The sequence below is a fragment of the Notamacropus eugenii genome, chromosome 5 (genome assembly GCF_028372415.1).
Source record: "Notamacropus eugenii isolate mMacEug1 chromosome 5, mMacEug1.pri_v2, whole genome shotgun sequence".
NCBI classification, from domain to species: Eukaryota; Metazoa; Chordata; class Mammalia; order Diprotodontia; family Macropodidae; genus Notamacropus; species Notamacropus eugenii.
In genome coordinates this window covers 110,645,917-110,660,229 of record NC_092876.1, presented here as the reverse complement: position 1 = coordinate 110,660,229, position 14,313 = coordinate 110,645,917, and the positions used below count along the sequence as shown (strand labels likewise).

The 14,313-nt window shown below is 37.1% G+C and overlaps 1 protein-coding gene across 3 annotated transcripts in view; it reads left to right on the top strand.

Moving 5' to 3' along the window:
* The window catches only part of LRRC63 (leucine rich repeat containing 63), a 43,118-nt gene that overhangs the window by 13,491 nt on the left and 15,314 nt on the right, over positions 1–14,313 (top strand). For all 3 annotated transcript variants that reach the window (XM_072610593.1, XM_072610592.1, XM_072610591.1), the window contains exons 6-7: positions 4,152–4,250; positions 7,708–7,844. In XM_072610593.1, the coding sequence (XP_072466694.1) occupies positions 4,152–4,250; positions 7,708–7,844 (236 nt within the window). The remainder of the gene's footprint in view (positions 1–4,151; positions 4,251–7,707; positions 7,845–14,313) is intronic.

Sequence of the window (14,313 nt, the reverse complement as noted above, 5' to 3'; positions counted from 1 at the left end):
CATGTTTTGTTGACCATTTTTATAGTCTTTCTTTTTGACCTACTTCCTCTAACTTTCATATATTTTAGGAATTAATTTATTGATTTTCCTTTTAAAAAAAACTCCACTCAGTTAACTGTCTGCATTTCTGTTTTGCTATATATGTGTTCTATTTCATTTTCCTCTGTGATGTAGCATGCTATAGAACCTCTGGAGAATAACAGCTCACATTTAAAATTTACAAAGATATTTTCTTGCCATGAACATGTGAGAAAAATATTACAAAATCCATAATTTTCATTTTCCAGGTGAGAGAACTGAGATCTGTCCACAGTCACATTGGAATGTCCAAACTCACTCACTGTTCCATGGTGCCATTAGCTTAGGTAGCATGTCTTTGTTTCCCAGATATTTGTTTATAGGCCATAGTTAGACCTTCAGGCTGCTTCAGAGCTAGGAAACAGAACACATGAAAGAGTGTATCTCTTGCCACAGTATTTTTTAATCTGTCTTCTCTCCATTCACATGATCTCCATCATTGAAGATAACTCCCATCACTTCTCACATATGTTCTAAGGAAAATTCTTCATTTGGGCTTTTACCCTAATGAGGTAAAACTCAGGAAAAAGAGAATTAAAAGGAGTTTATTGTATGTCAAGGTAGCAAAACGTTGATGGGCTGATCACTAAAGATCGATGACAGCTTCAAAGCAGGGCCAGCTGTTATTTGAACTTTAAAGACAATTGGAAGAGGTCCGCCTCAGTGAAAGAAGTGGAGCCCTTGCATCTATCTCAGCTCCTCCACAAGATAGCAAGAAATGTATCATTTAGTAAGTGGGGTTACATACTTAACAGGTGGGGATATAGGACAAAGAGCAGGTAAGGAAGGCAGAAAGCTGTAGACTTCCCCAACAGAGCCTCCCCTAATAAATAATTTACAGGCAGGGCTGGGAACAATGGGTCACTGAGTCAACATAACTTTCGGTCATTCCCCCTAACCATATATACAGAAAAGACTAAACAGCAAAACAAAGCATATGTGGTTCAGCACTACATTTAGCCATATGTTCCACCTTCATCCCCAACTGTATCATCCTAATTTCTGCTGTTCATTGTGCTAAATTAGTGACTATAAGCTAAAGGATTTAAACACAAAACAGGAAACAAGTGTCCTAAATCAGTATCCCATTTCCATCAATCTCATAAAGTTGAATAAACAGATACAAATTCATAATCTCATGTATCTGCCAAGACAACAAGCCTTTTTAAATAGACCCTAGATGTAAACTAAGGCATGTTAGAGAACACATCACATACTCATTTTAGTGGGGACATGAGCACATCAGCAAAATCACCAAGAAAACTTGGTAAACACAAATACCCATGAAACAAAAGACCAAATTAATACAATAGTGATCATTGATATCAGATAACAGCAGTCCTTCTTATAAACTGGTAAACCACTCCTAATGTTCAGTTAATCAGCACATTTCATCTTGAATCCCAGATGTCCTATGCAGTTGTTTGGTCCCTGGAAACATCTTCCCCTGGACTCTCCAGGACAGGTCTCCTGCTCAGACAGCTCTGGAATGATCTCTTTCCGATAGGTTTGCTTTTCTGGCTCCAAATTAGCTGCAGAGTCCTGGATGATTCTATTAAATATCTTTTGCAAAACATAGTCCAGTTCTCATAGCCATATGGAAAAACCATAGCTTTGACTATACAAACCTCTTTCGGTAAGGTCACATTTTTGCTTTTTAGTATGTTGTCCAGATTTGTCATAGCCTTGCAAGGAACAAAACATCTTTTGATTTCATGGCTTCAGTCTCTGTCTGCAGTGATCTTTGAGCCCAAGAATATAAAATCTGACATTGCTTCCATTTCTTCTACTTCTATTTGACAGGATGTGATAGTACCAGTTGTACCATCTTAGTTTTCTTTTTTTATGTTAAAAAAAGCTTTTATACTCCCCTATTTCACCCTCATTAAGAAACTTCTTATTTCTTCACTTTTTTCCATCAGAGTGGTATCATCCGCATATTTGTGAATGTCGATATTTCTCCTGGCAACTTTAATTCCAGACTCTTTATTCTCCAGGATGTCTTGCTCTAGCTTGGTAACCACACTATCATGCTTTGATGATATTAAGATCTTTCTTGTATAGTTCTTTTGCATAGTCTTGTCACCTCTACTTAATTTCTTCTGCTTCTGTTAAGTCCCCACCATTTTTGTTTTTTATCATTCACATTTTTCTATGAAACATTCCTTTCAAATCTAATTTTCTTGAAGAGAGCTCTTGCCTTTTCCATTTTGTTGTTTTATTTCTTTGCATTTTTCATTTAAGAAAACTCTCTTATATCTCACCGCTATTCTCTGTAATTCTGCATTCAGTTGGATATATCTTTCTCTTTCTCCTTTACCTTTCACTTTCCTTCTTTCCTTAGCTATTTATAAAGTCTTATCAGACCACCATTTTTCTTTCTTGCTCTTCTTTTTCTCTAGAATGATTTTTGTTGCTGCCTCCTGTAGTCCTTCAGGCACTCTAGCTACATGATCTAATCCCTTAAATCTATTTCTCACTTCCAATTCATATTCATAAGAGATATTATATAGGTTATACCTATATGGTCGGATGGTTTTCCCTGTTTTCTTCAATTTGTCTGAATTTTGCAATAATAAGCTCATGATCTGAGCCACAGTCAGCTCTAGGTCTCTTTTTTAACTGACTATATAGAGCTTCTTTACCTCTGGCTACAAAATATATAATCAGTCTAATTTTGATGTTGACCATCTGGTGATGTCTATGTGTAGAGTTGCCTTTTAGGTTGTTGAAAAAGAGTATTTGCTCTGACCAGTGAATCATCCTGATAAAACTCTATTGCTCTCTGCCTGCTTCATTTGTACTCCATGACCAAACTTGCCATTGGAATTATTATTCCAATTATCTTTTGATTTTCTACTTTAGCATTCCAATTCTCTATGATGAATATGACATCTTTTTTCTTTGTTTTTCTTTTAATGTTATTCATAGAAGATGTTGTAGGTCTTTGTAGAACTCCTTAACTCTGGCCTCTTCAACATCAGTGGTTTGAGCAAAGATTTTTAGTACTGTGATGCTGAACAGTTTACCTTGGATTTGAACAGATGTCATTTTGTCATTTTTTAGATTATATCCCAATATTGACTATAAGGGCTATTCCATTTCTTCTAAAGGATTTTTGCCCACAGTAGTATATGTAATGATTACCTGAATTAAATCCATCCATTCCCATCCAATTAAGTTTACTGATACCCAAGATGTTGCTGTTTAATCTTTTCATCTCCTGTTTGACCACATCCAGCTTACCTTGGTTCATAGATCTTACATTCCAGGTTCCTATGCAATATTGATAGTTACAACATTGCTTCTTTTTTTTACCGGACATATCTGCAACTAAACTGCCTTTGGGCTTGACCCAGCTGTTTCATTAGTTCTGGAGCTACTTGTAGCTCTCCTCTGCTCTTCCCCAGTAACATGTTGGATACCTTCTGTCCTGAGGGGTTTGTCTCCTAGTGTTATATCTTTTACCATTCTAATACCATCCATGGGATTTTCTTGATGAAGATACTGGAGTGCTTTGCCATTTCCTTCTTCAGTAGATCACCTTTTGTCAGAACTCTCCACAATCATCTGTCCGTCTTAGATGATACTGCATGGCATAGTTCATAGTTTCATTGACCTATGCAAGTCCTTCTGCCACAACAAGGCAGTGATTAATGTGCTATATAAGTAACTCTCAGTTGGACCAGTTTGCAGACATAGACATATTTTAAGGATGTGTAAAAATTTGATTCTAAACATGTAATAATGGTGATCTTGCTTGGTTCTAATGTGCTTTTCTCTTGAAGTGTCTATGAAATTTAATGTAAAATGCTATGCCAATATTTTATTAGTTTAACATTGGTTTAACTTATTACAATTTCAACAGATTTGAAAGAATTAAGTGATTTTTTTTTAAAAGGTACCTTACCAACCTAAAGTAATTTTATAACCATTAAGAGTTGTGGTATATGAATAAACTTATAAATTATGGATTTATGGAGGAAAAGATATAAAGATGGATTTTGCAAGAAAAAAGACAAACTAATATATTGTATAATCATTGATACTTTTTCATTTTCAATTTCTCCTAGGGTTTCTTTATTGAAAAGTGCCCAGACTTAAAGATTTTGATTTATCAATTGGTATATCTAAACTTAGCCTTCAATTCTTTAACTATCTTTCCTCCAGAGGTAAGTCCATTTTCCGTTATAATTAGTGTTATAATTTATTATTTAATATTGTTAGTTGTTAGTTGTTAATCAGTATCACAATTGGGGAAAATATTCATTATAGTGTCCTGTATCCTTATTAGTTATATTTGCTGTGGAAGGGAATTCATAATAAGGTAGCTTATAGCTTGGATTCAATCCCAAATTGTTTAATTAGTCATGTACCCAAAAATATGATGGCCCAGTGACAGACTCTGAAGATGGGGTTATAGTTAGATTTTAGTGTATATTAATATGATTTAGTAATGCCATCCAGTGACTTGCATTAGAGTTCCAACATAAAGATAGAAAACACAAAACAATCAGATGAAGAAAGGGTGCCATTTAACTTTAGCTAATTTACATTAATATAGACTACAACAAAATGTTCCTCCTTGGGAAATAATATTGATAGCCAAATACAGGATAGATTCTTTTGAGACGATGCTCCTTTAATGTTATATTATGTTAAATAAATAATCTAGTCCAGTAAAAGGGATAATTACATTTATATTTTCTTTCTTTTTTTTTTCTTTAATTGATTCAAGGTACATAAGATAGTACTGACAGACCAAATTTGCATTGTGCATTTATTTTTGTCAAATTCAGGTTCAAAATGAGGCTCATTATCTCTTTTCTTAGATCAGTTCCTTCACTTTACTTCTTTCCTCTCAGAGACTATCATCCTTCCAGTCACTTAGATTCACAACCTTGTTATCATTCTCTTTCTCTGTTTTGTCTCTTCCTGGTTTGGGTATCAAAACCATATTTGTATCATAGAAAGAATTTGGGAGGACTCCTTCTTCCCCAATTTTCAAGAATAGTGTATGTAGTATTGGAATTAACTGTTCTTTAAATGTTTGATAGAATTCACTTGTGAATCCATCTGGCCCTGGAGATTTTTTCCTAGGGAGTTCATTGATGGCTTGTTCAATTTCTTTTTCTGAGATGGGGTTGTTTAAGTATTCAACTTCCTCTTCTGTTAATCTGGGCAATTTGTATTTTTTAAAATATTCATCCATCTCGTTTAGATTATCGAATTTGTGGGCATAAAGTTGGGCAAAGTAGTTTCTAATTATTGTTTTAATTTCCTCCTCATTGGAGGTGTTGTTATCATTCTCAACATCCCATTCTTTCACCCAATCAGTTGCAAAGTCTTATGGATTCTACCTACAGATCTTTCATATTCATCCGCTTACTTACATGGTCACCACCCTCATTCAGGCACTTACTCCTTTTCTCCCATGATATGTCAATAAACCTCCTAACTGGTCTTCCTACTTCTATATTGAGTTTGACTAAATCAAGATATAACATAGTGAGATTTATCTGAAATAAAAAAAGAAAAATTCTCTGCAATCTGTCATCCCAGAAAACTACCCCTTGCCCCTCCCCAAAATCTTCCTAAAGCAGTCCAATCATGTTAACAAAAATAAGGAAGTTTTAAAGAGGGGCAAGATAATGAGTTCCATTTTGAAAATATTGATTTTGATCCCATTAGTATCCAGGATGAGAGGATGACCAAGGTTATCAAAAAGCTGCAGAAGAAGGAAGGAGGATAAGAACTCAGAAAAGGTTGCTGGATTTATCAGTTAAAAAGATAGCTGAGAAACATGGGAAAGGTGGTTTCCTTAGAGTGCTGGGCCCCAAGCCCAACTGGAGAGAACTGAGAAGTTAATGGGGAATGGGGAAGTGATAGCCATGAATGTAAATGGTTCTTTAAAGGAGATTGGGGGTTAAAAGGAGGAGGAATATAGGAAAATAGATTGAGGGGGAATCTGTCAATTAGGAAGTTTTAGAAAGCAGGGGAAAACCTGAGCATATTTACAGGCAACAATGAAAAAGATCAGTACATAAGGAGAGATGAGAGAGAAGGAAGGAAAGATTAAAATGGACAATCTTTTGAAAGAGTCACAGGGGAGCATGGGATGGAGATCGTAGGTAGGATGGCTGATTCTATGAAGAAGAAAGTCTAAAGGAAAAAGAAGGCTCTGGGCTGATAGGATAGATGTAAAAGACCATCATGGGGAAAGGAAATTTGACTTGTTCCGGTTTCTCTGAGGTTCAGAACGAGGGAAATGAGTAGGTGAGGGAAGTGGGAGGTAAATTGTCCCCCCCCCCCCCCCCCACTGAAATTATATTTCAGCGCTATTTCTTTTTCCTCTTATTGAAATCTGTTGAGGCCCTTTGGGACCCAGCTCAATGACCATCTCCTTTACGATAGTAATCATTAACATCTATATGCAAAGCTTTAAAATTTACAAAACACCACATATATTACATCATTTGATACCCACAAACATCTTTGGAAAGTAGGTGCTCTTACTTTCATTCCTTTTTTATAGATGAAGAAAGTGAGGCTGGGAAAGGTTGAATAATTTGCCCACAGTCACACAGCTGATAAATATCTGAGCAGGTCTCAAATTCAAGTCTTCCTAATCTAAATTTAACACTCTATCCACTATACCACCATAGCTGCCTCTTCACAGCCCCTCAAATGGATATAATCTTTTCCTCTTAATTCTCCTTAGCATCTTTTGGATTTTTCTCTAGCAAATCACATTCTACCTTCTAATATACTTATTTTATTTCCCCTTATTAGATTGCCAGGTTCTTAAAGTAGATCTTATTCATCTTTATATTCCCAAATGTGTGTGTTCGTCCTTCATTGCCAAAGAAGACCATGCCATCAGAGAAATAATGCACTTGACTTTGTTTTGAGTGAGGGAGGGCTGTGCAGGTCACCAGCCTCACTTCTCCTCCAGAGCCATCTGAATCCAGTGACCAGATATTCATCAGGATGACTGGAAATGACCCAGGATGAGGCAATTGGGGTTAAGTGACTTGCCCAAGGTCACATAGCTAGTGAGTGTCAAGTGTCTGAGGTGAGATTTGAGCTCAGGTCCTCCTGACTCCTGCACTGGTGCTTTATTCTCTGCACCACCTAGCGGCCCCATATTCCCAAATACACATTAATAAAATGGCTAACAGATTGTAGTTACTTAATATCCATTTTTTATGCGAATGAGCAAACCCAATTTATCCAGTATTCTCTAGAACAGAAAGAGACCCCTAAACTGGGGTGCCTGGCCCAGTTTCACAGATTGTAATTCTGTTGGCTGGGCATTGTTGATAAGCTTTAAATTGGCAATATCATATAGTAAGAAAAATTAAAAAAAAATAATGCATGATTTGTCAGAGTCAGAACTATATTGGAACAGGATTTATTTTAAATTTTAGCTATTTTATGTTGTAAAATAAGTGTATTTTATGAACTCTGATGATTTCTTTAAATAGTTTGCATGGTACTAATGAAGATGGCATACTCAATCAACTTCATTGTACACGTCTCGCTTATTTAAGAACCATTAATTCAGCAAGTAAAAAGCAAAGAATAAATCACACAGATTCTCTTTCCTTATCCTTTTTTGTCCTGTAGGTGTTAGATTTAATTAACTTACAAGTGCTGATCATGAGAAACAATCCTATCAAAGAGATCTCTCCTGATATTGATGCATTAAAGAGTCTTACAATATTCGTCATTTCCTATAATTTGCTAACTTCTCTTCCACCTGGGTAAGGTGACAAATTTAAAATAACTAGATACGCAAGAATAGTTTTGGTTCATTCTGGTGCCTCACATACAGTAGGCATTAAATAAAACATTCACTGAATGAATGAATGAATGTGTGACTGATTTAAGAGTAGACTATTCTTTGCAAGACTCCTATACAGACACAGCTTGGTGCAATTGGAAAGAGAACTAGTTTGGGAGTTAGAGATCTGGGGCCCAAATCCAGTTCTTTTAACTCATTAAATGCATATCCTTGATCAAGTCATCTCTGGCCCTAAATTTCTTCATCCGTAAAAATGATTCTATGACGTACTCTTCTATGACCTAGTTATCTGCTCTGCTTTATAAGTATACTATATAATCTACTTCCTGCATATACTGCAATTAATTAAGGTTAGGAAATGCACATAAAGACATCCAGTTTCTTGGTGCTGGTTGAATTAGTCATGGGGGGGGGCGGTAATTTAAATTCATTTTTATGTCAGTACTTAAGCAGACTGTGACTTGATATGTGATGTGCCAACCAGATACTCCATCCCCAGATGTACATCACAATGCATAGAGCACTGAATATGGAGTCAGAAAGACCCAAGTTCAAATCCTGCCGCAGACACTTATCAGCTATATGATTAGAAAAGTTGCCAGGCCTAGAGGCCTGTGGGCTACCCAAGTCTTCCCTTACCTCTATCGGAGGTCTTCGGTTGGCCAAACCGGATGCTAGTATGAGAGAAAGGATGTTCCAGAGTCGAACAAGGGTTGAGCTTTATTTCAGGGTCTAGTTACAAGTGCAGGGGAATTCTTCCTTAGGAGGGAGCGAAGAATCTCCCAAGGAGGCAAAGATCTTACAATAAGAGATTGGAAGTAGAAGTATAAGCGGGGAGAGAGGGGGAGGGGAGAGAAGAGAGAGGAAAAGCGGAGCCTTCTGTCCTCACACGTGGCCCCTCCGCCCAAGAGAACTTTCAGGCTTTCCTGATCCTACTTAAACTCTCCAGCAGCATAGTTTGCATCTGAATACCGTGCTGTTAGATAACAATAGTGTGCCCAGATCCGGGACAATCTCGAGGGCGGGGAGAGCTCTCTCCCATCACGTTTCTCACGGGAAGAGGTGGAAATACACGAGATAGCTCGGTTCACCTCGATTCCCAGTCGTTTCCTGGGGGGGCCTCGTGAGAACTCTAAGATTTAGAAGTTCCCACCTTTACCCGCCCGAGACTGTCCACCTGGAATTGAGCTTCCATCCCCAGCAAAAAGTCACTTAACCTTTGTTCAAGTTTTGTAAAATGAGGATCATAATTGCACCTACCTCCTAGGATTGTTATGAGGACCAAATGAGATGATATTTGTAAAGCTTAAAGCACTACGTGAATACTACCTAGCTATATGACCTCTTAAATACATTACCTGGTTACTAAAGAATTCATCTTCCAGACATCACTTTGATGATATACTTAACCTAGGCTGACATACAATCCATTACTGGACCCATGCTCAAAGTCTTTCCCAGCTTCATGGGATCTGCCAGTGTTTTTAAAAATCTAAAGTCATTTGAATGTTAATTCTTTAACACTTTGTAGTGAAGAAGTTCTTAAACCCAGTTATAAAAGCTGTTTATAAGGGTTGTTTACATAAGCTAACATATATAGAGTGTTTTGCAAACCTTAAAGTGTCATATAAATGATAGATATTATTATTATTTCATCCCCAAGATGAGTCTTACCAATTCCAACCCCTTTGTGGGATTGTCATGGTCTTAGGCTCTGCTTTTGCTTTTGTGGTTCTAGAACCTTACAAACTTATGCAGCATTGATTAGATCCAGGAAGAATTATATCTTCAAATCCTAGATGAGCCTATGGGTCCCCAGCCCACTTCTCTGCCCCATCTGACAACCTTCTTCTCATATTTGCAATGCCTCCATGCCCACAGTCTCTTCATCTAACTGGTCAATTCCTCCAAAACCTCAATTTGAGGAATTATATCCATCAACCAAGAATATATAAATTTTGAAAAATCAAAAAGCTGAGCCCTGACTTGATTGGATAGTTTCCTGTCCAAGCCCTATTTAATGACTATTTTGGGGGCCATTCTGGCTCAGAGTGAATGTAAATAGTAACTTCTCTTTTGGTCAACAACACTGAGGGTCTTCCCCTCCCAGTTTCATTTTTTTTTATATTAAAGGGGCCATCTCTTGACTCACTTCTTAAAGAGGCCTATTCACTGAATGGGTGTTACCTCACTCAAAGTGAGAATCTGAAAAGGCCTTAGCTTAAAAGGGCCAGGGTCTCCTATTGCACCCTGGGCTGTCTGTCTTCAGTTATACTGATGAATATCTGGTCACTGGAACCGGATGGCTCTGGAGAAGAAAGTGAGGCTGGTGTCCTTGCACAGCCCTTCCTCCCTGAAATCAAAGTCAAATGCAAGTCATATCATCATCTCCCTACGTCATGGTCAACAGAGAATGAAGGACAAATACAACAACGAAATAGCAATGATATGGAAACTATAGTAATAAATTTGCAGCATGGATTATTTGAGGATAGCATACCAAAATTCTGTCTGTGAAAGACCATTAAGAGAACCATTAGGAGACCAATAGTTGTTATATGAGGAATATAAAATCCTCATGGACCCTAAAAGAGAGGGGGAGTGAGAATGTAAGACTACCACTTTAAATCTTTGACAGTAGGCTAACTGAATATTAGCAATAAAACAGCCCTAGGAAAACTGAGATTCTGTGTGATACTACTTGGGCATATGGATCCAGATGTGATTAAATGTATTCTTGTCTCATTAAGTAAGATATGCTCTCCTGTTAGGATAATTGTGATGTTTGATCCTTTATAACAAGATTAGGCCTTAACAGAAAGACATTTAATATTTAGTATTAAAGCAATATGTTTGTTGTTGTTCAGTCATTTAGGACTCTTCATGACCCCATTTAGGATTTTCTTTTCAAAAATACTAAAGTGGCTTACCATTTTCTTCAACTCATTTTACAGATGAGGAAATTGAGGTAAACAGGGTTAGGTGACTTGCTTAGGTCACACAGCTAGGTAAGGGTCTGAGGCCAGATTTGATCTCAGGTCTTCCTGACTCTTGAGCCCAGCACTCTATCCACTGAGTCACGTAGCTGCCCAGGCGACATGTTTAAAGACTGCAAAAGTAAGTTTTCTTAAAGGTATGATTGGATCAAGTTATTCTATTGCTCTCAAATGCAATCAGTACAGAATGCCAAAACTGGAAAAATGAATGATTTTCTATGTTAAGATAATTTGAAAATGTGTTACATTGAACTGATGTTATCAGATTAGTAATGTTTTGTTTTGTGTTTTAAATGCACGATATCTTGTGTGTTATTAATGTTTCTAAGTATTGTTTTCTTATATTGTGAAATTTGTGAAGTCATAGTATCAGAAATGCTGTTAGCAAAATAACTTCTCTTTAATCTGGATTCTTAGATTTATGAAATGAGCTGTTAAAGGAATATGGTCAAAATGTTTGAAAAATGTTAACTATTTATGGAATTTTTTTTTTTGCTCTTTAAAGCAAGTGGATAGTAATAATACCTTACTGCTGGCAGAAAAAGTAGCCCTCTTTCTGTGAATTTCTTGGGACTTTCTATTTGAAAAGGGTCATAAAATCTTATCAGCCCTCCTGACTTTATATTATAATATTTTAAAGTGTAGAAATTTGAGAATCTAGAAACTTAAAGGTTTATTCAAAGTGAAGAGTGAGTTTCACCTGCCTTTTGGCAGGCAAATGTGCCACACGTTGTTGGGAAGTCCAGCATGCATCAACAGAAATATGCACATGTAACGATTTGCTTACAATATGATAACTACACAGGTACATGGCACAATACTGCATCATCAAAATTTCAATGCATGAAAAAACCCACAAATTTACAATAAATTATTAAATTTAAGATATCTAAAAAATTATATATTTTTTGAAATGATGCAAATTTAAAAAAACATTAAAGTGTTAAAGAAAGTAGAACTTCAGGGGGGGTGCTGAGTGATTTCTTTTTGGTTGTTGTTTTTGAAAAGTTGGTGGTAGGCCAAATAAGTTTGGGAATCTCTGATCCAATTCAGGATAAGTTGGGGATAATATCTTCAAAAGTAGGAAATAAGACAAGGATATAAAAGTTTTCTAATTAAATGGAGTAATGAATGTTGAGAAAGAAACAGGATCAGACTATTTTCCCTAAAAACTAGAGTATATATACACATATGTACAGTGTGTGTGTATGCTTGCATGTGTGTACACACATATCTATGCATGTGTTGCAGTGTGTGTATGTATGTATGTGTATTTATGTGTGTATTTGATCAGGTTCCAAATATCTGTAATGGAACATACAGACCTTGAGTGTGTTTTTGTAACAAGTTCTCAAAATTGGATTAAGGATTTTACATATAAAATTGCGTTTATAATTGTAAAGAAAGAGAAATTATGTTTCTGTTGTGAACTCTCTGTCTGATCATTTTAAGAGACAGAAGGGCTCATTTTCCAAGCTAAGCCCTCATAGAATTTTTTTTAAGAGTCTTCCTTCAGCCTACTTATGACAGTGTTCATATCAGGTACAGAGTTTAGATGAAGCTAGAAACAGCAAGTGGTATGTAAAAACTGAAATTGTCTAAGGTTTCAGGTAAATTATAGGTTCCTAATTTGAAGTTCTTCTTACAGCTCTGTTGCTCATAGGATCAGAATCCTAAGACTTGAGCTGGTTTTCACTACATGCACTAGCTATTAGGAAACCAAATTTAGAAGTTGTACTAAAACATATTGAGTCTTATTACTGCCAGATTTTTAGCAGACTTAGGTATCTCTGCAAATGATTTGGAACCAGAGAAGTAGATCTGTTAGGAAGAGCCCCTTTAGAGCTGCCCAGAGAATGAGACCTAATCCAGAATGTCCAAGGAAAGAAACTTCCAGGAACAGATAACTATCTGGGACAGCTGAGACTCAAGATGAAATGTGCTGATTAAATGGACATTGGGAGTTGATTACCATATTATAAGGGGTGTTGAAATCATTGAATATTGATTGTTATTGTACTGCTTTAGCTTTTTGTTTCATAGTGTTTATGTTTGCTGAGTTTTCTTGGTTACCTAGATGACATGTAAATCTACCTCTCAAATTAGTGGTGAGTCCTCTGAGTAGTCTGATTTGTAGCCTGACTTAGTTTACCTATAGGGTCTATTTAATAAGATTTGTCTCCTTAGGAGATATATGAAATTATGACCCTGCTTGTACCTTTCGTGCTGCTTATACCACCCCCTTGAAACTCCTTGAGGTGAACTACTATTCTGTTCAAAAATTCCATTTAAAAGGCATTTAAATAAGTGATCCTGGGGGTTGAGAACCTTGGGATGGGGGGAGGAAATATAAAAAGCAGTAATAACTCCATTTTCCCCCTATTCACCAGTTGTTGCCCAGTTTTGGGGAAATAATAAAACTATTCCTACTTTCTCCGCACTATCACCTGATTTCGAGATTAGAAGAAAAGTCCTGATCCTCTCTATCAAGAAGAAATAAGATTATTCACTCCCTTCAATTTATAATAACTGTAGAAACCAAGGTTTAGAGTCCTTGGCCACTGAGAGTCTTCAACCCAATTTGTTCCTGCAATTGCATACACTGCTAAATAAATCCACTGTAAAAATCCTTGTTCCTCCTCATACTCTAGAGAGAAAAAAAGGGGATCAGTTTCACATTTTAGCTCAGTCCTTATATAGTACAATGCCACCAGCTTACAAGTTCAGAGCCCTTCTTGAGATTGAGTCCTAAGCACTCTGACTTCTTAGGGCTTCCCTGAGAGGCTGGATAGGTGCAACATCCAACTCCAGGGTCCAGTGGGGTTTCTACCACCTCCACCTAGAGCTAGCCCAAAACAAAATCCCAAGCTTATTTCTCTGGGTCAGAGGATAAAAGTGGGGAGGAGGAAAAGTAGCCCTTCGTTTCTCACCAGTTCCTATCATGGTGCTTGTGCTGTAGATGAACTTGGACCTTCATCCTCCCTGAAAACCATGCAAAAGAGAACCATTGTGTGCCAGTCTGCTCATTTTAAAGATGCAACCTATACTGGCTAGAAGACCATGCCATCAGAGAGATAATGACATGACTTGTACTTGACTTTGTTTTGAGTGAGGGAGGGCTGTGCAGGTCACCAGCCTCTCTTCTCCTCCAGAGCCATCTGAATCCAGTGACCAGATATTCATCAGAATGACTGGAAATGACCCAAGATGAGGCAATTGGGGTTAAGTGACTTGCCCAAGGCCACACAGCTAGTGAGTGTCAAGTGTCTGAGGTGAAATTTGAACTCAGGTCCTCCTGCCTCCTGTACTGGTGCTCTATCCACTGTACCACCTAGCTGCTCTCTATACTGGCTAGGCAGCCAATTGAAAGAGGCTGCCCACAGCAGGGCAATGCAGAGTGTCTTCTCCCAGAAGCCCATTCTACTATCATAG